General features: G+C 36.0%; 1 protein-coding gene across 3 annotated transcripts in view; it reads left to right on the forward strand.

Moving 5' to 3' along the window:
* Positions 1-844: 844 nt before the first annotated feature.
* The window catches only part of LOC116173777 (protein trachealess), a 52,485-nt gene continuing 26,568 nt past the window's right edge, over positions 845-26,761 (forward strand). Inside the window, exons 1-2 of one of the 3 annotated variants that reach the window (XM_031491465.1) lie at positions 22,400-22,574; positions 26,106-26,168. In XM_031491465.1, the coding sequence (XP_031347325.1) occupies positions 22,465-22,574; positions 26,106-26,168 (173 nt within the window). In that variant the 5' untranslated portion in view covers positions 22,400-22,464. Of the gene's footprint in view, positions 900-22,399; positions 22,575-26,105; positions 26,169-26,761 lie in introns of those variants that run through there. The other 2 variants (XM_031491467.1, XM_031491466.1) reach the window with 2 other exon arrangements.

A 26,761-nucleotide genomic window follows, 5' to 3' on the forward strand; every position in this document is an offset into this window, starting at 1 on the left:
TGCGATTCGATGATTCTGCATTCGCGAAACGTTCTCAGGTAAATAGATCGACATAAGGAAGGATCTTCTTTTTATGATGTACACGCGCAATCTTTCCGGATCCCCGCGCTTATTTCGACAACTTCAGATGGAACTAGATCTACGCTGATTTACTTTTATTACTACATTTACATTTTCACATTTCTGTCTTTTCCCTGTTTTGTGGGGCACAATCCGTGCTTTGCGGAGCTTTTAAGTGGTAAAACGAGTCTCGAGCTTTAGGTCTCTTGTGACCAATACGTATACATATTTTAACCAACACTGTAGACGAGAAGGTTGTGTTTTTAAAGCGTCGGTAATTTGAAATTACCACGAAAAATTGTCCATAAGAGAGATATAAAAGTAACCCTTTAAGGATTTCTTGAATTCGAGTGTTATTGCGTGTGAAATTAAAACGTAAATTCAACCCTTTAAAAGGTGAACAAATGCAACCATTTAAAGTTAATTTTACATCTTGTTGTAGTTGTTTCTACAAAAAGATAGGCACTTGTTATCAACACTGAGTAAGAGTCGAGTTGCATTTAAATGATAGGGGAAGCTTCCCTCTTGTAACTTCGTCAGTATAGCAACTTTGTGGTTCAATGGCGCGACTGCTTACTGATTCCATAAGACTTCTACACAATTCGTCGAATTAGCGTGGCATCCTCAATTAATGCTAAATTAAGAAAAAGCGTCTATAAACAGATCGACTAAATTGCTATCGTTTTCAACGTGGTATGCTAATTATGCTAATGTTCTAATATAATTTATATACAAATTAAGTTTACTGTAAATTACAGTTCTATTATCTTTATCTTTAGCGATGGTGCTCCAGCATTATTTGCCACCTCCCCCGCTATGATGCTGTCCCATCCGGAAAGGTAAGAAATTACCTTATTAATTAAAGCATCTTTCAAGTATTGTAATCGTTTAATGTTAGTAAAATAAGAAAAAGATTGCGCTCGAAATGGCAGCCACTTTCCATCTGCAAGCGTGCAGGTTCCCTTCTCGAAGATGTAATAGGTTGAACGATTTAATAGTCCCGTGAGACATTTTGTTCTGATAATTTAAAACGCATCATTTTGTAAAATGAAATTTTACAGTACATATTTCCCGTCACATACTTCTTACGTTTTATTGTTACAGATTGCTCACTTTGCATATACTCATCTCATATAAAAAGTCCTTTCTTTATTTGCTTTCCTTATGAGTACAATTTCAAATTTGAGATGACCTACCTATAAATTTTGCACTTTGAAGAAGTTGGGCCTTAAATTATATTTTCATTTGAATGGGCAAATGGTTGATAACGATCGGTCGTTAAGATGAGAAAGTAACGGAGTAAGAGATATATAGTGACAAGCAAGGAAGAGTGCGTTATGTATTATGCACCCTCATCCCTTGCACTACCTGATCTAACTTGGTGATACATGTACACATTATAACTGTCAAAATTTTATCAGATGGAGTAATGTTCAAAATGTTCCGATGCTACTATTACTACTGGTAGCGTAATGTAATTTAGACACGACTCTGCTAACTTTGTTTCCCAAAAGTATGAATCAGGTGTTTTTAGGCCACAATTTCGTCACAGAAAGGCCAGAATGTTAATTATGGTACGTAAAACAATGCAATAACGTCACCATTCCAAAAACTAGATTTCTTTACATGATTAAAATAAAACTAGGTCGCGCTTAACTTGTGTATGTAAAATATTTATTACGCAATTTCGAGAAATTTATATTATACCCTTGACTATAGTAAATACGCGCTGACTCAAATAGGAAACAAACTAATATTGCGTTAACCAAAGAATTATCGACAACCCATAAATAGAAGTGGCTGCTTGAATCACCGGAAGCTAGAAACAGTATTCGTGCCCTGAAAAGTAATTGATATTTAAACGAGTTGAAAGCGGATTCTTTTATTTTGGGTAATCGAATTCAATCGCAGTAATGCGCTTCATTCATGTATTCTTAGACCTACATTCAATGTATCAAAACACACCAGCTGCAGGTAATTTGAGCCTGAATTTCCCTAGTGTTCCCAAAAAACCAGTGTAAAAAGGTCTTTAGCCCATGAGGAATTCTAAATTTTTCTTTTTATATAGGTATGGATTAATTTTTCTTGCTCAAAATATGGCTTCCATGTCCCAAACCTCCAAACGGATGCCCACTGTGTTGCTCACTATTTGGGAGTAGGCTTTCCTGGAGTGGACTGCGCTATGTTGAATATTATTTAAAGAGAGAGGGGGCAGGTTTTTTACATCTCTGTGGATACACTAATTTCTTGCAAAAAAAAACAAAATTGACGATTTCGTTAATAAATAATTCGAAATATTCAAATTATACATTTGCCAAATTACATGAGAATACAATATTCCTTTCTAATACCCTTCATAACAATTACTGTTTGACTTTCTTATGGGAGCCAGCTCAAACCGACCTTTATCTATGTAATTAGGATGTATATCTCAAAAGGAATCAGTAGGAATATTAGGAAACCGTATTCATATTCTCCGCTCTGAGGTCCTTGGTCTATCACGTGACAAAAGCGCAATTTTAAGAAATGCCCTAGTACATTTTTCCAAAATATCTCACTTATTTTTAATAACATCGAAAAATACAAAAAATATAAGTTACTTTTACCCGAAGTTTTCATTAGATTATGTGTTTATTATTTTCTATCTTACTTTTGGCGTTATAGCACAAAAATGAACTTTTTCAAATGGAACATTGCAACATAAATAACATTTTTTAAATGGAACGCTTTCAATAAAAAAGTGTGGGGTTGGTACCAAAACTAAGTACGCAAAACGCTAACATTTTTGCCCTGAAAATATTTTTAATTTTTGGGTGATCATAAATATATTGTAATAAAGTTTGTCGTTAAAAATGAAAATGTGGAAGTGAAAAGGTGCTTCAGTGCCCAGAGTTAATTTAAAAGTGCAGTTAGCTACTTTCTTCTTTTTTATTAAAGACATCATCACACATTTATCGGATCATACTTGTACCCCAAACTGGAAATCTTCATTACATAAAGATAAAATAGCAAAACATGCAATAAATATGCATTAACTGCAATTTTAGTAGAGAGTCATTCAATGTTGAGCCCATAAGTGTCATTATGATTTCCCCACAGGGGTTGTATATACAGTGCATTTCAGATAAAACAAGCAACCTTGATAACTCAGTTAATACTGAAATTATAAACAAAATCGCGAAATACGTCAACTTTGGTTTTCAGGGGGACACATTTCTATGTTAAAATCAACCTCTTGTTAGCAGCCCCTTAACCACAACAACCCTCATGTCAAAAATTTCTACTGAAACCTTATTTAAAAAGTATTCCAATTCTGTATTCAACCCTGTAACACTTTTTAGCTTACAGCGATAAGCCATGTCAGAATAAAATAAAATGCTCATGGATTGCTATGGGGAGGGAGTGGCTGACAAGAGACAAGAGTTTTACGTAGAAATATGCCCCCCTGAAAAATAAATTTGACGAACGTCCTCTCGTATGAGATGCCACTTGCTAGGACACATTGTCTCCCTCTCATCTACCAAGTTCCAATGGGGTAACAAAAGGGTAAAGAAATTTTGGATTTGATTTGAAGAAATTCAATACATCATCTATTATCGAGCCGCTCTAAGATATCCGACTTTTTCTTTGATACTACATTAATTCTCTATTTTCATTGTTTTTTTCAATTATCTTTTTAAATATTTACGTTCTGATAACCAGAGTTGTTGGTAAAGAGCTTTAGTTAAAAAGCTTATTACACACCTACGTAAGATAAGTAAAAAAATGAGATTTTATTACTACAAACTTTAATGGGGAAACGTGACCAGTTCAGTCATATTGTCTACTTTCGATTCGAGTGCATCTCTAATAGTCAATGCGTTATAAAACATTTACAGAATGAGAAGGACAGTGTGCATCCGAAATTCCGTTCTGCCTTACAGACACGTAATTGCCCCGAGGGACCGAACGTTCAATAATACGAATGTCATACTGTTCGCTTGCACAGGAAAACTAATCAGTTGCTATTCAGTTCATCACTTTATATATATACACTTGCACTATGCGATGCACAAGCTTAATAAAGACTATACCTAAAGGGGTAGGGTTGAACCCAAATAAAGTGCGATACGAATTAATTAAGACTTTTGGCGAGATAAAGAGAAAACATCTAATAATCCGCTGCATCAATATTTATTATTATTGTACCGTGAGCTTTAATTGTTTGTTATTTCCAGCAGTTTGTGTTGTGGTCGAATAACGGCGAAGCATTTTTAAGAGTTATCAGGGATCGGAATCTTCATAGCGAGTCCGTCATATTTTGACGTGTTATATATGTCCTTTCTCAAGGGTGGCGTAAACCAGAAAACAAATTCATTATAAAAGTGCAACATTAATATCCCCGTTCTTGTTAATTCATTTTTATTATCATCGGAGGAGCGGTGATAGTAAACGAGAACTCCCCAATGTGAAATAAATATTCCCGTCGTGTTCTAAGGAAAAGTTTTATAGTACTTTGTACGTCAAAGCACCGGCATTTCTCGCTTTAAGCTCGTTGTAGTTTTTGCAAAGTAGTAAGCCATACCAGTAGTGAATTAAACGAAAAGGGTACTTCAATAATACTTTATGTAGAAAAAAATAGGTTATATTCCTTAAAGAAGTCGTATACTAATTAAGAATGGATGCCAGCGTCAGATAGGCTAGTGAAAAATGGTCCTGAAGCTGAAAATGATACAGATACACCACTACGCAGGAAAACGGAAGAAAGAAAATTAATACTAAATGTGCTGGTGCTAGGCACCGACTCCCGGCATTTCCGTTGCGCTAAAGTTCATTAGTTGCTGTGGGCAAACGGGGGTAGTATACTCATTCAGGGTAGGCAGTTCACGTCTTCTCAATATTACAATTCGCATTATCAAACAACATTGAATGAAATCACTAGATATTTATTTACCCCTTAGTAATTGTAAATGTATTCGTGTCATCGCTGTCTTAAAGATGACCCCAGCTAACAGCGGTTAGGCTATAAAATTAAAATTTCCGCATCATTCGGAATTCGGAAATCAATCGTAGTGCCCAGGTCGCAACATGCAGGACATGTAAATGTAGATAAAGGAAAATGCGTTACCTTTTCCTATCTACACGCCGGATATCTTTCTCCTTTTGGTATTTCCTTCCTCTGCAATTACTATTTTTAATTACTGTCTCTTTATAAATTATTCGAAATTTATTGCATTATATTTTGTTAATAAAAAGCAACTACGGAACAAAGATGCATTAGCAGAACAAGTGGCCTCGAAAATATCCCAGGTTTGGCCACACGGAGGGGACGAAAAATATTTGTATAATTAATTATATTCTTCAATTTGCTCGACTGCACACCAAGTTTCTGCCCACATAACGCAATATTTTCAAAGATTTGGTCCTGAGTTCAAGAAAGCTTTTGCCATCCATATATACCAAATACGCTGTTCCTTTTGGTGAAGCCTAACAAATGACCGATAGCGAATATTGTTTGCAATAATGATCTTCTTGTTTATTATAAAAATCTTTTTACATAAACAGCCATTGCAATGTGGATACAATCGAAGCAAATAGTTATTTATAAAAAACAGAAATCCATGTAATGTTAGTTAGGTAACTCAAATACCTAGCACTCAAAATTAGTACAATTAGTCGTCATTATTAGTAAAATCATCATATTTCCATAAATGTTACTAATACAAGTTTGCATATTTGTCTATTTTCTTAAAAAAAACATATTTAACAACGAACTGAGTCGACCATTTTCTGGAAAGCTAATGTGAATAAAATTCTGAACATATGTGCAAATGAGCCCGTTTCAGTTGAAATATTTTCAATGTTGTACCACACCCGGTTATTCCCAAAGTATGACCTCGTTATTGTAAATGGGAAGCTTAGGTTCTTATTCGCTTTTTAAAGGACCTACTTAAAATTTGGATTTAATATGATATAAGTATAGCTACGATGAAAGGTTTCTGAATTAGACGAGTTTTTCCTATATTTTTAGAAAATATTCTCCTTCAGTTACAGAGTTGTTTTTTTTTATAACAGGCAGGCCCATTATTTTAATGATTTGTTTAAAGTAACGCATAATTAGATACTTTTGAAAACATTTGTACAGGTTGCTCAGGAAATTTTCTTTGGAACTGCGAAAACTTAATTTTTCTAAAAGGAAACACTGAAACATAAGAGCAGTTTCTAATGACATCCCTATATTTAAAATTAACAGTTTATAGAACCCTCGAATTCGGGATGTTATAATGTAAATTTTCCAACATACTATTTATTCTTGACAAATTTTGACCAATTTTTCGTAATTTGAGTACAGTGACGTAACGTGAACATGTGAGACCTGTTCGTTGTTCGTAAGTTTCGCGTGGACTTGCCCCCCCCCCCTTGACGAAAAAGGAAAAAGTATCGTTTAATGGTGGGGGTGGGGTTAATGAAGGGGTGCGAGGGTGCGAAAAGAACGTCGGAGGAAAGACCTCGGCGAGTTCCTAAAAATTTACCCTCCCCGATGCCGCTCTGCTGCTGTTTATATTTTTTACGGGCGATTATTCTATATCTCGAAATTGGTCCGATTTTCGTTCGAAGTTGGGGGACGTTTTGGGCCGCATTTGACCAATGGTAAGTTTTTCCGAGGTCGTCTCGTTTTCGCGCCGCGAGGAATAACGCGGAGTGACGTCGATAAGGACAAACTTTGTACCCCCTCGAGCAATTCCGCCCTCTTTCCACTGTCGTTTTCTCGTACGGGTCCTCCCCGCGATTTCCGCGTCCGCGCCTTTCGAAAGCCTCGGCCCTCCTACCCGCTCTATCCGCGGCCACGACTCTCTTCGAGTTTGACGGTTTATCCTCGGCGACGACGCGTACCCCAGGGGGTGGCCGCCGGGGGATGAAAGCAAATTTTACGGGGTAGTGGACCGCGGGAAATGTAGCCCCGCGCGAAGTAGTGAAGATTTTTAAAAAATTCGGGGTACCTTTCAGCAGCCGAAAACGTCGGGAACTGCTTTGTATCTTCTTGTAATTACAAAAAATAATAATTTAAAGACATAAAGTAATGTAAAAAAATCCACAGTTGTAAATAGTGTTCAAACCGTAGCTCTAACGAACCCCCCACACGCGCTTTCGGTATATAATTAAATAGTACATAATACACAATTAGAATATTGGAGTAAAAAAGTACATAAGAGACTAGGGAATCAATAAATTATTGAAGATTAGTGCCGGTGGCCCCCACAGTCGCCTTAATTGAATAAGCCTTTTTAAGCTTCTGTTTACGAATTACGTCGCGAGAGAAAAATTCTTGTCATATCTGGGCCGAAGAATTCTGTCGTTCACACGTAATTGATGGATGACGGCTGAACTGGCAGGAGCAATGATCGAATTCTCTATAAACGAGTGAATCCGAAATACATGTAATAAAGCCTGTTTAGATATGTACCGCGGGTAGAACATCGAAGTTGAATTCGTGCAGTGCATCCCTCGTAATGAACCCAATGCACTGTGAAATAGCCAATACAATCGAAAGCATGCACTCAGTTACTGGAACGGGAATACTGCAGATTCCACAAGCCCCTGTTCTTTTCACACCGGATAGGTGATTGATCGAATCTTGGAGTAGACATAATGTGACAGTGATATTCGTCATTGACATATTTCATGCTTCGAACATCTCAATAAGGTTTGAGTGCCAATCTTTTAATATAATCGGTATTATACCGTACATTTTTGAATTTAGACTCCAGCAATGATTTAATATTGAGTGTAATCGAAATGAAAGGCTAAGATGATGGGGAACGTCTTAATATACATCATAATACTTCCTGGCAATTTCCGTTGGAACCCTTGCTAACCAAAGAGTACTTCGAGGCGGCGTCTCTGTAACTCTTTCCTGTTTCCTTCCCTTGATTACTTTTTATCAGGAGGATTCTAATTTCTTAACAAAACGAATTTCTGGACTTCTAAGTGAATTTTTTGTTGTTAGCTACAACTTATTATTTATGACTGCGACTCGTCTTTCAAATATTGACGTTACCGCGGCAACCGTTAAATCTAATGAACTCGGTGATCAGCGATGTATTTACTTACTTAAAGGGCGACTTATTTGGTTTGGGGTTGGGGTTAAGAGCAATCAGAAAATGAGGGTCTTCTTCACATGACATAATTACGAATGTGTGAGTAAAGTTAGGGGCGCATGGGAAAGCGAAAATGGAAAGTGGATTAAAAAGTATTTTATTCATTCATTAATTTACGCGCGAATTTATAATTTCATTAAGGCTTCAATTGTTCGTCAACGAAAAGAACTGGATATCGGTGTATATAAATTTGACTTGTTAGTTACACGACTCCCCCAATTTTCTGAAGAATAAGCTCTTATAGTTCTCCCCTCTTATTAGGCGATTATAATTGCATTTGTCTTTCCAATTATGCGTGTCACCGAGACCATAAGGAGGGTGTTACATCACTTTTGAAAACGATCCCCTCAAAAGTTTAATTTTTAAAAGTTGATCCATTTATGGTCTTCGTTCTCTAACCTTATTAGAAATTAAGAGCGAGTGCAGGCGAGTTGTTAATTTATTTTTTTTAGCGCCGTTAATAAAATAATGTGTTTAAAATGTGGTTTCCCGTTCAGTTATTTATATATTTATAAGTATTACCCTCAGTGACCCGAAACTATCACTGTACTAATTAATACTTTCAAATTTTTACCAATAGGGGCGCAGATGCCGTCCGCCCGTGTGACATAGGACGGAGATGCCCGTAAAAAACTACCGTTTTATAATTAATAAGGGGTGGAAAACATAGAACTGTTGAAATACGTAGGCGCATTTTATATTTTTTATTGTTAAAGTATTTAAAAGAAACCAGAGGTCCGATTAATAATTACGTCTACGCATGAAATTAAAAAGTTGGCTTACATGCGCAAGTGCCACGTCATAGAAAATAAAACTGCCGCAGTTACGCAAAACAAATACAGGCTGTCCAACGACGAGTTGAGTTATTTAACGCGTTCGTATTTTCGATACCACTTCGGGTGATACGTACGCCGAAATATTCTTATTTTAAATGAGACACCTTAATTTTTATACTATTTGATCTATGTAATCTACGTAATGTAAGTGAGCATATAGGACCGAACCGAACAGTTGTTGGAAGTATGTGTTTTTTCGACATTTTTTTAAAATATACCCCTTCAAGATTTGCTTAAATAGGTCTTACTTAACATGTAACCATTGTTCAGGAATACAAATTTTGCAGTTTTAAAAATGTAAAAACTTAATTTCATAAACATAAACATAAAGGTGGTTTCTAATTACATCCCTGTATCTAAAATGAAGAGTATTTATGGAAATTGCAACGAAAATTATGCAGCCGTTGTCATATTTTTGATTACTATATGGCTACTGTATTTGTCAAAAATCCAACTACAAATAAATGTTGCATTTAAACGTGGTTACCAAAAACACAGAAACCCATCCGTCAGATTTAATAAATTTTGGAACACACCTGAAATACAAATACGTAAGCTATTATATGCCATGAAGTAGATAAATGGTCTATAGTTATATTGCGCACGAGCGGATTTGCGAAAACAGAAAAAAATAATAAGTATGGCGGCGACCCTTAAAGCCCAATTATATGCTTACCAATAGGATTGATTACCCTAATCTGTTCAATTTTGGACCATTTTTGACCAACTATCTGATTTGTGAATTTTAAACAGACTGGTCATTAGTACCAGTTGAAGTACTTTCATGTGCATATCAAAAAGTTAATATTGTTGTTATGTCTTTCGTCAGGGTGCGGATCTCCGCTATCAATTCAACGCTAACCAATATCTATTGCATCCACTGAATAATTATTTTCTCAACAACAGCGTTCAGTTCAGACTGGAGTAAACCGTGTTATTCCAAGAGACCAAGACATAAAAAAAACCTAGAACTTTTAACAGGGGAAAAACCATTCAGTATGAGTGCACAAATGAAAACCTAAAAAAATGATAGCAATAATGATGATAACGATGGAACTTAATGCTGTCGCGCAAGGAGTACGGGTGCGTGTTTTTTAAAAAGACTTTCAGATAAATGTTTTAAATAAGACGGTAATTCATTATACGACAATTATATGACAAAAGCTAGATCACAAATCACTCACCCGAATAATATATTCCTCTTTCCCATAGAAAATGGTTTTGCTACAACTATTACACGTCCCCTTTGTGTAAGGTTTAAGGAATTTCTAGAGGAAATAGATGAGACCATGGTTACTGCATTCTATTAATGCAGACATGAGTATGTGCCCTAGTCGATACCTGAAATTGAAATAAGACTAGAATTAACAGAACAGAAATAAAACAAAAGATGAATAGTTACATATTTGCAGTTACACAGACAAAAGTCTCATCTATGCGGATAAATCCAAAAGTGAAAGAGGAGCAGGTGCAGCTATTATTGTGGATGAGGATCCGTACTCTTGATGGTCTCTTAATGATAAAGCTTCAGCATACTGCTGCGATATGTGCGCTGCAACAAATTCCCAGGGTAATTACAACGAAAAGATGTTTAATAATGAGTGATTCATTAAACTCTATCGAATATATTCTCAGGCTTACTTAAATAAACTTCGACATATATGGGATCAGGCCAGTATTTGAGTCCCTGGGTATGTAAGAATCTCGGGAAATAGAAGGCAGGGCAAGGTACTAAGAGAATCCGTATGGTTTTAAATGCACCACCGTGTAGGATTTCAATGTAAGTGGTCGGTGAAAGGGAGGTTTTCGGTACTAAGAAAAGGGAGCAAAAACGAAGATCAAAAAATGTTTCAAATGTTCAGTCTAATTTTGTCAAAGCAAGACGTTCAGGAGATAAGACACCCTGCGTTATCCTGTGTAAGCTTTCATTGTATAGTAGTAAGTATAGTCTGTAATCAGTGAGGTTTTCAGTACTACGTATAAAGGAAAAATGAAGCTCAAAAATATTCAAACTGATTTTGTCAAGATAGAACTGATAGTTCAGGTAATAATAGCACTCAATCACGTCCCCGAACTATATGCTAAAATTCAAGGCGATCATTATGCTTTGGATGTTAAAAATAAAAACAGATTAATTAAAAATGTACTATTGGTATTGTCAAGGAGTGCACAACTATAAAAACATTTGTGGCGATTACGTACTTGGCACACGTTTATGTAGTATAGAATAAGACATAATCCATCATATATTTTTCCCATCTCAGGGCACATTAGAAAATCCAAATTTAAAAACATGAACCGATTTCAAATCTCCATTTTCGCAATAGTAAACGTAAATTACGAAGTTACTTTAAATATTGCTCCCTCGCGAATACTTCTTAAATCTCAACCGAATTGTTATTTATTTCTGTTGCAAGCATAAAGCGCGATTGGTTCGGTTGAGAGTAAAGAGGATGTTGTACATAACAGACCCTTTTTATCAAAAACATATGCCGCAATATGTCTAAAAATGTAATTCTAAAGATAATGCAAACGGGAGCAACCCCACTTTTAAAAACCAAGAGCGACACAAACAAATGTGAATAGCATTATCTATTTCCTCATCCAAATCAAATCGTAATGCACTTCATTATTTTGCTTTAGTGTGTTTCTTTTTCTTATTTTCTTTAGGGAGACAAAGACGATGAAATTATGAATGTCAATGAATGAAGGAAATTTGTACTGATCGGATCGCGCTATAGTAAATTATGTTTTCTTTTTCCGCCATAAATTGTCCAAACACGCTAGGAAAATGAGGTCAATTGGATTCATCGGAAACAATTCGATGTGGTAATATCTCAAGCAGGTAATCTGTGAAACAGCTAAATCTTTAGACAATTGGTTCGCAGTGCGGTAATTCAGATCGCGACCGGTAGTTTATCAAGGCCCGGGGGCAGTAAGTTGCGCCACACACGGTTCTAAATCTGCATTATGCCTACGGGGTGCCGCTCATTCTCTCTTAACTGCGAGAGTTGCTCAATTAGCTTTCAATTAGTGGTGTAGAGATAACCTTATCAATTCTCCAGCGCGCACTTTATGATGCCGATTGCATCTCCGAGCTAAATATGCCGCTGCAACCGCCTCAGAAGATACCTACGTTTATGTGTCCCATATACGATTACAAGTATTTCTGAATTCCCAACATTCGCAAATTCATTTCGTATGCGAGCGTGCATGTTCTTTTATTATGTGGACTGATTAGTGTAATCGTAATTATGCTGATACGTGAGATACTTGCTGTGCACCTTAGCGCTTAAAATATATATTTTAGCGTCGCACTGACTCCAGTTTTTATTCTCTGTTTTATTGCCACCCTTTCACAGAAATTTCGCAAATAAAAAATAAGTAGGCTCTTCAAGTAATTAACAAGAGTTGGGCCGCTCCACTTTCGGTGGTAACATTTTAATTTAAATTTGGACAGTTCCAAATCGCTACTTCATTTCTGTACCTTGTCTCGAATGTGAATATCTAAATACTCAAATCTTAACTGTATGCAGCTTCCCCTACACACTTAACAGGGACATGTCTCCTGCTCGTGCATCCTTTAGAATTCCTACCCATGTATGATACGGTTAGGGTAGATTGCTATGTTTCATCAATGTTTTGCTACCTCAACCTCTGGCTCTGGCTTTCGAGATATAACGCTTCATTTGTTCATATTTTGCGACTATATAAATACCTCTCTAAAGTCGGTACCCATATCCTTCTCGATATAAAAAAAGAGATCCTATTCCAATAAAAACACTTGATCAAAAATGTGAACGTATTTAAAGAACCGTGAGACAGCCATTTTATCATAAACCTAGAATCAATAAAACACTAAACGCCAAAAAAAGGTGAAGTGTGTGATTTTTGTATTTTGTTTATGCTATTTTGCAAAACCAAAAATCGACAGTTTGGGGAAAGGTATTTTCTCTGGCACCTGATTTAAAAATGTGGGGGTTACATATGCAGTTTTCAAATAGTCTATTTATATGTTTTCTAAGTTCTACAAAGTAGGGTTAGAAGTACGATGGAACAGATCAACTGGGAATCATGAATATTGATGATTGTGGAAAAATAGATCCTAAAAAAAGTTGTAACGAAAAACAGTAATGTAGAAATGTTTAGCTCAAAGCATAGAAAAGGCATTACTTCATATTGAAAATGGTCCCCCATTTGACACTTTTATCAATAAAATGTCTATAACGGTACCGGTCCGAGTTTCGGTTCTAAAAATACTTACGTTTTCTTTATTTGTAATGGTTCTTTTCGTTTCCAGGCAGGGGTAGGCATATTGGAAATAGTGGTGTAGTACAATGAACATATTACAAAAAAAATCCGATTCCGCACGTTCGGCGGGGTGAGAGTAGGGGGTTAAACAAACGGTCCCGGTTTTCGTTTATTTTTCCGGTCCGGTACAGGTTCTTCTTGGTGACACATTTATGAAGCTGGGCATCACGTGAACGAAGTTATTTTTCGTTTTTTGTGTATACTAACCCACGACCCACCCTAATACTATATACTCGTAGATGGGACCCAGTGCGATCCGTGCCCTGTCTGAATGTTATTTTGAAGCATGTTAATCAAATTATTTGCTACTAGCGTCCAATTTACAACCATTGGCGTTTCATAATAAATTCCCATTTAAAGGGAATGACCTGTTGAATCCGATGTACGGTTAAGGTTAAACTCACGTCAATTTTAAATATTAATCGCCTTGTATAAATCTCGAGGGTTGCGTACAAACACCCATATAAACGCACGTGCACGTGCCTATAAACTCATCTTTCTCGAATCAGATGAAAGTTGTTCGAGGAGATTATGCGGGGTTCGTCACATTTTTTGTACCATAACTCAAAATGGGCCGGTTAACACAAATGAAGCAATTAAGTTACAGACAAAAAGTCTCGCTGATGTTTTTTAATCCTCTCATCTTTAAAATGAAAACGTTTGTCAGAAAAGTATAAAGTGTTATTGCAGCTAGTCGTAAATCTGAAAGGGTAATATCATACGATCTATACAGCAGTCGCGGCAAATGAAGAACAGTTAGGGGTTCTTCCTAGCCGCGCAATTAGAATATCTTAATTTGTATCTATGCTGGGCCTCAGCTATCGGCTTGACCCTACTCTAATGTATTCTACGACTTTTAATTCATTTACTGCTTTTGCTTGTTTCAAATATTTTCCTTTGTTTAGCAACCTCATTCAACAATTGCTCTTACTTACCCTGAATAGCAATTGCTATCTTAAAAGAAAGAATCGGCGAATAAATGAATTTGACTACCTATTCCTTAATAACGATTTGGTTAACACGAACCCTCACATTTGAGACGCACTTAGAGTTATTATTTTGCGGAGAAAATAGTGGCCTTAAATTGAGTCTAACGAGCTCTATTCAGCAACCAATACGTATAGAGTCAATCAATAGTACATGCAGCATCGATTTTCCTTTGCCACCCAGCCGTCATTCTCTTTATTATTGCGTCTATTATTTCGTACACTTATTTATTACACACTTTATGAATCATCTGCTCCATTTACCTTGCGCTTCTCTACATTCAAATTAAGTTTAGAGATGGTATCGCCGTAGTAGGATCAATTAAGTTTAATACGGGCGGTAATGAATTCTGGGGAAATGTCCACTGTGTATACACGGTGATATTTGCCAACCAAATTTTGTTTTGAAGACATTTTTACGTAAAGAGTTCAAGGCTAGGATTACTTGTCGCAATGACACAAGCTGCTTAATTATTCATAAACATGTGTTGCGCTATTACTTGAAGTTAAGAATTATGTCTTATGCACTTCTGAGTACTAACATTAACGAAACACTGTTACCCAATGTTACTGGGTTAATTACACGCATACGAAGTGGCTACATTTCTAAATCAAACCCTTTCGTGAAGAAGTGGTGTTGCTGATAAATTATTTATGGCCAGCTACACCTACTTGTAAACTATTAGCTGTGATACAACTTAATTACAAACATTACACTACAGGTACATATTGGATTTGTCATCCGATGCACCCACTAGCGTACAATAACGGAAAATTAGCAATTACAGTATGAGCAAAGTATATCGGGGTACACTTGCCATCAATAGTTGTACAAACGCCGAAATTGTTGCCCGCATGTAATAATTATTTAAGTGTAACTTTGCTTCAGAGAATGTATGGGTAGTATAAAAAATGCCAATATCACATTTATTTAAGGGTTACGAAATGAACCATAGAACAGGTAAGTTGTACATTCTATAGGAAATTTAGGGTTAATACTTGGTCTGACTTCTAATTTGAATCAAGAGTCGTTACTAAGTAAAACACAACACTATAAAACTATATATGAACTTATTGAATGTGTAAATTGATTGACAGGTCGAATCAAGTGTCAGGCTTCTTGAGTTTATAAAAGGTAATTGAATTATCTCATACACAAAAAAATGTACGCCATAAGTAGCATGTTTATACGAATTGTTGTGTTTACACCAAAACAGAATCTTTCAGGATAATGTGCACCGAAAAATATTTCTGACCAAAAAAATTTTTCGATTCGAAATCCAAAAATGAGTATTAATACAGTTTCAAAGTTTCAGAAACAAGCTAATTTATGTTATAGGTAACCAACCAACTTATTGGTTTATATCTCGAATCTTCAACCCCCGGATTCGACATTTATTCTCGTAAATCAATCGTACTTTTAGCCTGGATTTAGAGATTCGACTTATAAATTAATAATGTAGGTATGTTGTAGGCTTTGCGGTCGTATCTAACTTAATTAAGGAAAAGAACAGAAATTTTGAGTTATGTTAAAAGTTCCGAGTTACCTATAGACGTTTCAGGCTCAAAATTTCAAGGCACAATTAATAGTATGAAATATAGTATACTAGTGTTACAATGACATCTCTTGTAATATGAGTAATGAGTATCTTGTCGCACCAACAACGGGGCGCAGTGGAGCCACGAGTATTGCAATAGGTCATTGTAACACGAATTTTTTTATCATTTTGCTTGAAGTTTGCAGTCGCGGATACAATCCTCATTCTCATTATTATACAACGTGGCGTCCTAAACACGAAACGAGTGTAGGGGACATATTTTACCACACACTTTTATCAAAGCAAAGTGATTGGGGATTTGATTATAGTTAAAGAGAACTTTCTTTTCTTGAAGGCTCTAATGTTTCTATTTAGTAAATTATTTTCCAAAATATTCCACATTGAAGAAAAAATTTATTTTTTTATGAATGTCGCCGACGACTGAAACCATGGCCCGTATGAATAAAAGTAAGCAAATGCTTATACTTGCAAAATTCAAAGTAAATACTCGTAAGTCCTCCTTCGCACTGGGCGACTTAGCAGCGCTTCTAAGCAGAAGGACAGGACGTAGTGCAGCGCTGCTAAACCATGCTAAACAGAGCAGTATGAAGGGCCAGTTACGAGTATTTACTTTGAATTTTGCAAGTATAAGCATTTGCTTACTTTTATTCATACGGGCCCATAGTTCCTCTATGCTAAAACCTAATTATACCGATATGAGTTATAAATTGCTCAATTTTTAATCATAAAAAGTATAATGTTGATGATGTTTTTGCGAACTAATTTATTCAATGTTTCTTTCGACGAACGATTTTAGAAATTGATCCCATCATTAGGACTAGCTGAAATTGTTCAGCAAGATTTCAGAAAAATTTCAGCTATAGGTCTGATGACGGGATCAATTCTCGAGTTTGAATTAATTAGATCGCAAAAACGTCAACATCTTATTTGATTACTTAAATGAATAGCTAAAACCAAATCTTACAGGGTACAGGTAATATGCTTTCCGAAACATATTTCTATACGTGGTATAACCGCATACTTAAAGTAAAAGTGCGATAAAAATTATATTGGCAATTGTCAGAAAATTTCGAATAATTACAGTGTATCCTTCTAGGTCAAAGTCTCAGGCACTTTCAGACCAAAAGCAACACCAACGTTTTAGGTTTGAACGCCTTCCACATTAATTTTCTCCTTAATAAACGGAAAAAGAGTTCAAAATGTTTCATTGGGAGTCCGAAATTTGCGATTTTCTGCATAATTCTTAACAACTTTACCTAGGTTTACTATTTGGTAACAATTTCAACCCCAAGAAGATTGTTAGCACAATTTTAAAACAAACGCACCAAATAAAAATCTAATGCAGTATAACTTCTATACTTCCGTGGTCATATTAAATTACAGAATTTATAGACATGTGCATCCAGGAAGTAAGTGCATTTCTTTCTTTATTTCATTTTTATCATATGTTCCTTTATTTGTTCTTGTCTTGTTCCTGTTGCAAGAACAAGAAATTCGTGAAGCACTAGGTAATAGTTTTATCAAGAAAATTTCAGAGCTTTACACATGTTCGAAAATTTAAGTTCTGAACCTACAGGCCTATTGCTCTTGCTCAAAGGCGCCACTAGATTTGAACTATGGGGAAGGGGGGGGGGGGGCTACAGCCCGGTGTACATTATAAAGCCCATTCCAAAAGACCATCCAATTTTTATATCTCTTTCCCTTTCAATTCCCATTCTACTATCTTGAAAATATTCTGAATTCTGAGCATCACATTCACATTATTAATTAAGACATTACCAAATGTAAATTGATCAAATTATTTTGTTCGAGATTTTGTTATTTTTAACTATTATAAAAAATACAAGAAGTAAATTTGGTTAATGTTACTACATCAGGCGTAAAGGTATTTTTCTAGTTTTTTTTTGCAAATTTATTAACAATTTGTTCGGAATCGACGGAAACATCTCTTTCTATATAAGAGAAATATTAGAGAAACGGTCTTGAGCCATTATTGTTCTTAACCAGCTCATAACTTTTCGCATAGCCGAAAATGGCCTTTCGCAGATTGCTGAAGAAAATGGCAATATGATTGCAGCTTGAGAGATGGCTCATTAGTTCACTACCACCGACCGACGCCTACAATCTTCCGTTCCCATCGATATATAAACTTGTCTATCAGCCGTGGCACTGCCCGGGAATAAGGGCTGAAAGTGGCGAACTGAACCACAGGGAAAACTTTTGGGACTGTTACTTTTTCAAGAAAAGAAAAAGTCCTCTGACTCAAGAGCAACCACTTCCATCAAGGTCCGCACGAAGAGAGACGATGTCGAGCATGTGATATCATATATAGCGATCAGGCCTACAGTTAAAGGAGGCTTACATCACTTACGAGCTCGATCCGTATCCAATTGCCATATTTTGCGACGAAGGGCTGCGTAAAGGCACAAAACCTACTTTTTACGCTGCCTTCACTTGAGTCACAGAAAACCTCAGTGCTAGCAAACACATTTGTTATCGATGGAGGGTATGTCATCCATAAAGTCGTATGACATCGTAATGATTCAGTACAGGCTATAATCACACCGAACTACATAAGCTATTTATTTAACCACTTTGTGGACAACGACCTATTGAACGCTTTTTCTCAAAACATTCATTAAATTTGGAAGAAATTCAAAATTGTCAACTGTAATTCGAGAAATTCAAACTGTCAGTATTTACGAAAAGCTGTATATTCCAAATTTCTTATAGGTTCAGCAAGATTCCTTCAGGAGTACCTACAAGCCAATATTTTAGAAGCATGGCGACCGGAATTTTGTAAAATTTTACTTTTTTCGATATCTTTTATGGTAAAGGAATTAAGATCGGATGGCTCTTAGATGCTACACCCTGTATATCTAAAAATCTGTTCGATAATTGACCATGTATGTTGCTTATCCATAATAAATGCAGTTGTTTTTGAAATTTTGCGAACAATCTTCTTGAGGTAAGTACCTACCTATAAAATTGCTAGGTATCAAATTGAAAGGATTAGGTATATACCCGAAAACCGGGGACCTAAAGGTGTCATCGCAAGAGGAAATCAAGAACATAATTAGGTAATCATCACAGATAATCTGTGGAAGCGCTCAAACTTTAGGTGTTTAGGTGCTGCTTTTTGGCTGAAGGTGTCTTAATCTTTTCAAATTTTTTGACATTATCATTTATTTCAATAGACTACTTAAATTGGTCTTAGATATTTACTTAATTAATAAGTAGGTTGTTAATAAAGTGTGCTTACCCTGTTCTAATGAGGAGAAGTATAGGTTAAAATGAAGTAAGTTAATGCACTTGTAGCTAAACATTAAAATTTTTATACCTTGCTTTGGTGATGTTTAGAGAAGGTATTTTATATTTCGGGGTAGGTACCTACATAAACCATAGAGTAAAAACATTTATAATGATAAGACGTAAACTGCGGGAAAATCGATGAATTATCTTAAAAGGAGACGTACGTCATTTTAATTGATCAGACCGTAAATTAAAGCACTGAGTACTAAACTGATCAATATGGATGTTTTAAAAGGGTAGCGAAACTGTTCGAATATAGCATAGAGTTTTTACTCTATTGAATATATTGGTAGGTATAAAAACAAATTTTTGTTAAGGTATGAAGTTTGAATTTGAAATGTGAAACACTACCTAAACATTTTCCCAAAAAAAATTTGTAAATTTTAATCCTTTCAACCAAGTATAGGTAGGGTATTTGTTCTTTTTGAAAAATCAAGACTAAATGAAAAATATCCAGACAAGAAGAACAGATTCTAAGTTCTGAACCTATAGGTCTTTAAAACTTTTAGATCATTGACAAAAGTTGCAAATTCAGTCATGATGAAAAACTAAAGCGTAATCTTGGGGTAGGTATAGAAAAATTTTTATAAAAACGGGTTACACCCATAAACTTACAAAGGAAAACATTATGCTATACATCTTTATAATTGTATAATTTTTGGTACCTATACTTACGCGCCGCATCGTTCAATTAGTTCTCTACTACCTAATTCTTCGCATATACATATACTTAGTAATTGCGCGTTCATTGTTTCAAATTGTTTGTGCCATGTAGGTACTCTCTCAGATCGACCCGGAAAAAAATTTTTCTTATAGAATGTGGCCTGTAGAATCCATAATTTTAAACAGTTCCAAGATTGGGCTACTAGTTCAAAAGTTACAGCCCTTTGAATTTTCTTTCGAAATTGGTTTCTAGTCTATAACTTTTGATTGAGAAGTCTGATCGAAAAAGTACGAATTGTTTTGGATTCTACGCACCAAAATTAATAAGAAAAGTGTTTTCCCGAGAAATTTTGGTGTAGTCGATTTTTGGTAAAAAAGGAAGGTTATACACTGCCTTTTTTTGAGCCCCGAAAAAAAAATTCTCAGATCGACCCGGAAAAAAAAAATTTTCTTATAGAATGTGGCCTGTAGAATCCATAATTTCAAACAGTTCCAAGATTGGGCTACTAGTTCAAAAGTTACAGCCCCTTGAATTTTTTTCGAAATTGGTCTCTAGTCTATAACTTTTGATTGAGAAGTCTGATCGAAAAAGTACGAATTGTTTTGGATTCTACGCACCAAAATTAATAAGAAAAAGTGTTTTCCCCAGAAATTTTGGTGCAGTCGATTTTTGGCAAAAAAGGAAGTGTATACACTGCCTTTTTTTGAGGCCCGAAGAAAAAATTGTCTCAGATCGACCCGGAAAAAAAATTTTCTTATAGACTGTGGCCTGTAGACTCCATAATTTCAAACAGTTCCAAGATTGGGCTACTAGTTCAAAAGTTACAGCCCTTTGAATTTTCTTTCGAAATTGGTTTTCTAAGTCTATAACTTTTGATTGAGAAGTCTGATCGAAAAAGTACGGATTGTTTTGGATTCTACGCACCAAAATTAATAAGAAAAAGTCTTTTCCCCAGAAATTTTGGTGCAGTCGATTTTTGGAAAAAAGGAAGTGTATACACTGCCTTTTTTTGAGGCCCGAAAAAAAATTGTCTCAGATCGACCCGGAAAAAACATTTTCTTATAGAATTTGGCCCGTAGAATCCATAATTTCAAACAGTTCCAAGATTGGGTACCCCTGAAAATATGGTATCGCTTTTCAAACTTCTTTGATCTCTTAGGTATACTTACTATACATATATAGATACGGTACTAAACTGTACAATGTGTAATTGCCAAATGCCTGAAAACAACGTGTTACCTTCTGCCCTGGTTACTGTGGCGAGAAAGAACAAGAGTCCATGAAATATGATACCTAGTTCTTAAAATTTTCTCTTGCATAGAATCTGGAGTTATATAGGTACCTACCACTATTACCTTGAATTTTCATTTGGGGGGCAATGCAGATGTGCGAACTTTTAAAATTCGACTGCATATGATGTGAAAATTTTGTCAGAAAGGTGGCCCTTCCAGGGTTGCGTACTACTCAAAGTTTACATTTCTTAACCAATCGATACCTTCAGCCATGCCGATTGCATAGTTGAAAATGTTGCGAATTTTGCAAACACCCTCCTTTTGAAGTAAAAAATGGAATGATAGGTGTTCGAAAACCTCGTAATGATACAAGATTCAACAATTAAAATTAAGAAAAAAACACAACTTTTGAGCCATTTAGGATGTAACTCTCATAACGAGACATTTTGGATCCTTTGTTCATTTAATTAATTAAGAAAGCGCTCTCAGACTTGAATGGTGCACTGTGCACACCTTGATTTTTTCAAACCAAATCCTATTTTAATATAATTTTATAGCTGATCTTAAATTTCAAGTTGCGGTTTTTTCAAATTGCTTCTACCTTTCGAAATAATTTTACCTGATTATTGGTTTTAGTCATTATATAAGAAGTAGGCTACAGTTAATATAATTTACCTACCCTGATGTAAAGAGAATAAGTAAGGGTGGATGAATATTAAAATTTTATAATTTCGTTTGGCGACGTATAAAATCTGAAGTCACAGCGTTAGATTTTTATTTCGGGGAAAAGTAGGTATTTTATCTTGGGGTGTATAAAACGTGATGTTATGAACGTACGTACCGCTTGAGAAAATCGATGAATTGTCTTAAGAGTGGAACTTTATTTTAATTAATCGGAGCGCATGTTAAAGCACTAGTGTTAAAATGATCAATATGGGTGGTTTTTAAAAAGGGTGGCAATATATTAGACTGAATATTGGGAAGGTAAAGGTTTACGTTCAGGAAGTATTTTTATGGAAGAGATGGAGTATAAAAACAATGTTTGACGATAAAGACGGGTGCTGTTTGACCGCATACCCGGAATATACGTTGAAGTAGGTGATAACATGACGCATGGCATCCGTGGTGTATTGGCTACTTGTTGATGCGTTTGCGGGGGCGGACCTCTAAACGAATGGCCTCGCGGCGTAAAGTGAGCGTAGGTGCGCTATCCGCCGCTGCGTATCCGCAACCAACCAGCCGGTTCGGGTTTCTTGGAATCCGCCCATTCAGGGGTTTTAAGTTCTTCAGCGAAAGAAGGTAAACCACGCGACTTCGACAGTTCATAGTGTTCTTGTGCACGCGGGTGCTTGTTGTGAATGCTGTCATGTTGCCTTATCAGGCGGTGGCTATGGACTACGCGGTGACGTCCAGCTTCCAAAGGCAAACACCTATAGGACTTGGTGTCAACATCAACCCGGCTTTCACGCACTCCTGGTTCGTACCGGCGGATCTGTGTGTCCCCTACAAAAAGACTCCTCTCCTCGAACCAGGGCATGTTACTTATTTGTCTCTGCTTACTGTGGTGTTGCTGTCATGAATCCGTTTAGCGATTAATCCTGAAGGGTTTCAAAATGTATCATAGCATGTTACTCATATTCGTTATGCATGTCAATAATTCAGCTTCATTTTACTCATTTTCCTATTGCTAATATCATCAACGAGAATAAGTGACGATTCCTAGTGCTATACGTGAATATCTAAATGTATCTGATTATGATTCGCATTGTCGCAGAAATTTCACTGTAACAATTTGCAATTTTTAACCATAAATGAATTACACGTACACGAATAATCTTGGAACAAAGCTGAAATCCCGAACTAGCCAGGTTTGTTCGAATGTTGGTTGCTAAATAAGTTTTCGCGAATGGGGCACCAATAATAGTTGAAACTAGCACTGTAAAAGCTTTAACTGTTTATTGTAAAATAGCTACACCGTGTATATAAGGGTAAATGTCGAACGCCATCAAAATCTCAGGTTTATTACCTTTTTACGACATACCATGAACGTGTAAGTGGGAACGTAAGGGAGACGAGGATTTGTAGAAATCCAAACAGTAAATTTTCAAGTTCTTAACACACTAGAAATTAATACCTATAAACGTACATGGCGTTCAGCATTTCAAATTAAAAAGAATGTGTAGGTATAGCTTTCGTGCAGGGTGTGCTTTGACAGAAGGAGTGCTTACAATATACGAATTTTGGGTTTGCGTATAAAATTTCTCTATTCATTTTGGGCACTTATTCATTCCTCAAATAACAATTTTTTCCATCTTCGTTATTGTAGTCAACTTTCCGGGCTAGCACCATCATCGCGTCGTCCCATCATCACCTCAAAAAGTAAGCACTAAGTGGCCATACCGAAGTCCTGCAGCTAGCACCCTAATAATTTCATCTTAAAGAGTATAGGTTCACTCCATAATATCATGCGTGCATAGAGGAACCATTATTTTGTAACGAAGCCCTTGAGCTTTTGACGCCAACACCCACAATTTCCAAGAGTAAACTAAATGCGTCAATTTTCCCTAGCACCACACTTCCGTTTAGTATCTATATATGCCAAAAATATGGGTTGGAGGTATTTCTAAATAAAAGTGAGCTACATCCCAAAAAGTGTCTTCCGCTTGTTTTTTAATTTTTTGTGTCATATTTGAGTGCCGTTTTTACCCAGATTTTAGGAGAGATAGGTACACTTTTTCTAATTTCGTAAAAATGTTCTTAAAATTTCCACCGGAAGATCGACGTCTGAGGGGGGTTCAAAAAATTCTGATTTATAGACGAAATTTCATTTCTTGCACCATGAAAATTCAGAATACAAAATTAGGTAGTGTTTAAAAACCGGACAACAAACAATGGACACACTGTATTTACTAAAAAAATGGTATACTGTGCATTTTATTGTGGAAAGGCGCTCGCCCTTCCTGAAATAACGGCTTTGTACTTAGCTTTTCGTGTGCGCCCTTTTCCAGTTTCTGGACATTTTCTACTCCAAAATAGCACACCTCTAAACGGGGGCGCGAAACGGAAATTGTGATATCGGCCAGTCATAATAAAAAACAATGTACCCAAATTCGTTTTGCAAATGACCAAAAAAATAATCAACCTGCAATTGTTAGAGATGGCCAGAATGGCATTTTAAGTACAGACTGCAAAAGAATTCCATTTCATCGATATCGCAATGTTTATTTTCCGCACCCCGACGTTTAGTGATGCGCCACATTGGGTTGGAAAGTGTGTATCCATCAAAAACTTCTCTGTAGTATGGTTACAGAGAAAAAACCTCTAGGTACCATATCCAATTTGGTTAGGTTCAAATAAATTAAATCTGACTTGCAGATAGAAGTTTAATTTTCAAAATTGGCAACCGCCTAAAATTACGTGCCATCTTTATAAACCCCAATACACCCTGCATAGGTATTTCTTTTCAGAACAAGCTAAAGTCGAGGCTGAAGTATTGAGAAGGAAGGCATCACCATTTTGCATTTTTTTGCGGTGAAATTATACTATAACCTAGAACAATTCGTTGGTTTTTGTAGAATTTCTTGGTAGAAAGATGTTAAAAGTTTCAGAACCCAATGCCGGCCCAAATATCAGTGTATATTGATATTCACAGGACATAGACGAGCAACTATACAATTTGGGGGGGGGGGGCTTTATATCGTCCAAAAAAAGAAAAGCTCACAATTCGTTCTTTAATGTTACAAAAAAATCCAATTGCAATTCTTGCTTATACAAAAAACAACAAAAAATGGCTCTAGGCGCTTGCATTCCTTCAAAAATAAAGATTTTTGTAATTTAATGCTCCAAAATGCCGAGATCAGTGTTTTTTTTTTGCATCCTTCGTCTAGGAGTTTATTTGAGATTCTGCCACTAATTTTTTTTAGAAACGTATTCGTTGCACTTAGGTCGTACATTGATTTATCTTAAAAAATACATCTACAGTGCTGGGTACATTGGGATAAATTTGAAGCCACAGCTCAATTTCACATTTTTCTGATCTGTTTTAAAAGAAAACTCTTTGACAATAATATACAACTTATTTTCTTCTTATGGCCGCCGCATCTTTGGATTGTTAACATATAACTAAAATTACATACCACAAAGTATGATGTTCTATACTATACCTTTTTTTGACTAAAATACCTAATTACTATATATTGGGAACCAAAAGGCGACCGATGAACAAGATAGTTTTTTTGTAAAATAAAAATTTGAAACACTCGAAATTTGCTTGTCTAATGCTTATGAAAACTGAAAGAGTTTGCCCTATTTTACCCAGCATCCCAGCTTTTTAAGACAACCATGATCCCCATGGTGAATCGCGAAACATGCGGCCATACCTATGAGACAGTTCTATAAGTGCAGTTGACTTTTTCCTTAACTCGGCGCTGAACCTTCGAATGCAGTAGAATTTGCATTTAACGTTTAGGACAGGAGGGCTATGGTGCTAGCATTAGCATTGCACCACAAAATCTACAAGGGCGCTACAAAACTTGAAAGTGGTGCTAGACATAGAGCTTCTAATGTATTCTTTTTGGAACTGTAGAATGGTGTAGTGCTAAGTTAACGTCTCCAATTTTTCGTATTGGTAATGCCTCCTTGTTATACTTATGCCTTTTGTTTTTGTAACGGTCTGATCTAACAATATTGAATACTTGTTCATCTTGCTCATCAAACCTTTCAGTAACCCATAGGATGTACCTATGGTTGAGGAACTAATATGTGGTTTGGATGGAATTAACAAACTTACGATATGACCATGACTAAGAACACTGATGGCTGTTATGTGACATTTCTTATAACCGGGTAAACTAAAGTTCCACTAAAAAAAATGCTAAAACTTCATACTTATACACCGTGCATGTATACTTCAGGCATGCTTAAAACAACTATATATCTGTTCGTTTCCCAATTTTGCATCCTGCCTCTTTGCCAACCTTAAAAATCCATAATATCCGATTATTTCAGGAATTTTGTACAACACAACATCATGAGGCAAGACGGAGAAAATAACACACTTTTGTCTTGTCCGTAAGTTTTTGTATTCTACCTATATAAGATGCTTATGTTGACTACAATTTACTGCAAACTGACAAATTGGAGATCTTTGCATTACAAAAACAATGTCTTGGACGCAAATTTTTAGTTAACCCAATGTAATAAGCAGATCTGAAACACTGCGAATCATAAATCAATAGAGTCGTTCAAAATTAAAGAATGACTGAGTTCAACCAAGGACTTAAAATTCGATTATATACCCGTCCTGGGTAACAGAATAACAATTTATTAAGAGTGTGCGTATTGTTTGCGGTCTGAAAGTACTAGACCTGTCAAGTTAAGTTGATACTCCAGCCTGACATAGGGCTCGAAGGCACCATTTTTGAACACATTTGTAATGGTCGTTAGTTTTGGACCAATATTATGGCTATCTCTTCCAAAATTTTAAAATCGCATCTACACTACACACCTCAACTCTGGTCATAAGCCGTTGATGGATTCCCAGCCCACCCCCCTCTCTCTCCCCAATAACACACCATACGCTGGCGTGTCTGATTAGAAAGCGATGGGCAATAATATTATCAAATTGGCTAGAAATTTTTTAACCAATCCATTGCTGCAGTTGT

The sequence above is a fragment of the Photinus pyralis genome, unplaced genomic scaffold (genome assembly GCF_008802855.1).
Source record: "Photinus pyralis isolate 1611_PpyrPB1 unplaced genomic scaffold, Ppyr1.3 Ppyr1.4_LG6, whole genome shotgun sequence".
NCBI classification, from domain to species: Eukaryota; Metazoa; Arthropoda; class Insecta; order Coleoptera; family Lampyridae; genus Photinus; species Photinus pyralis.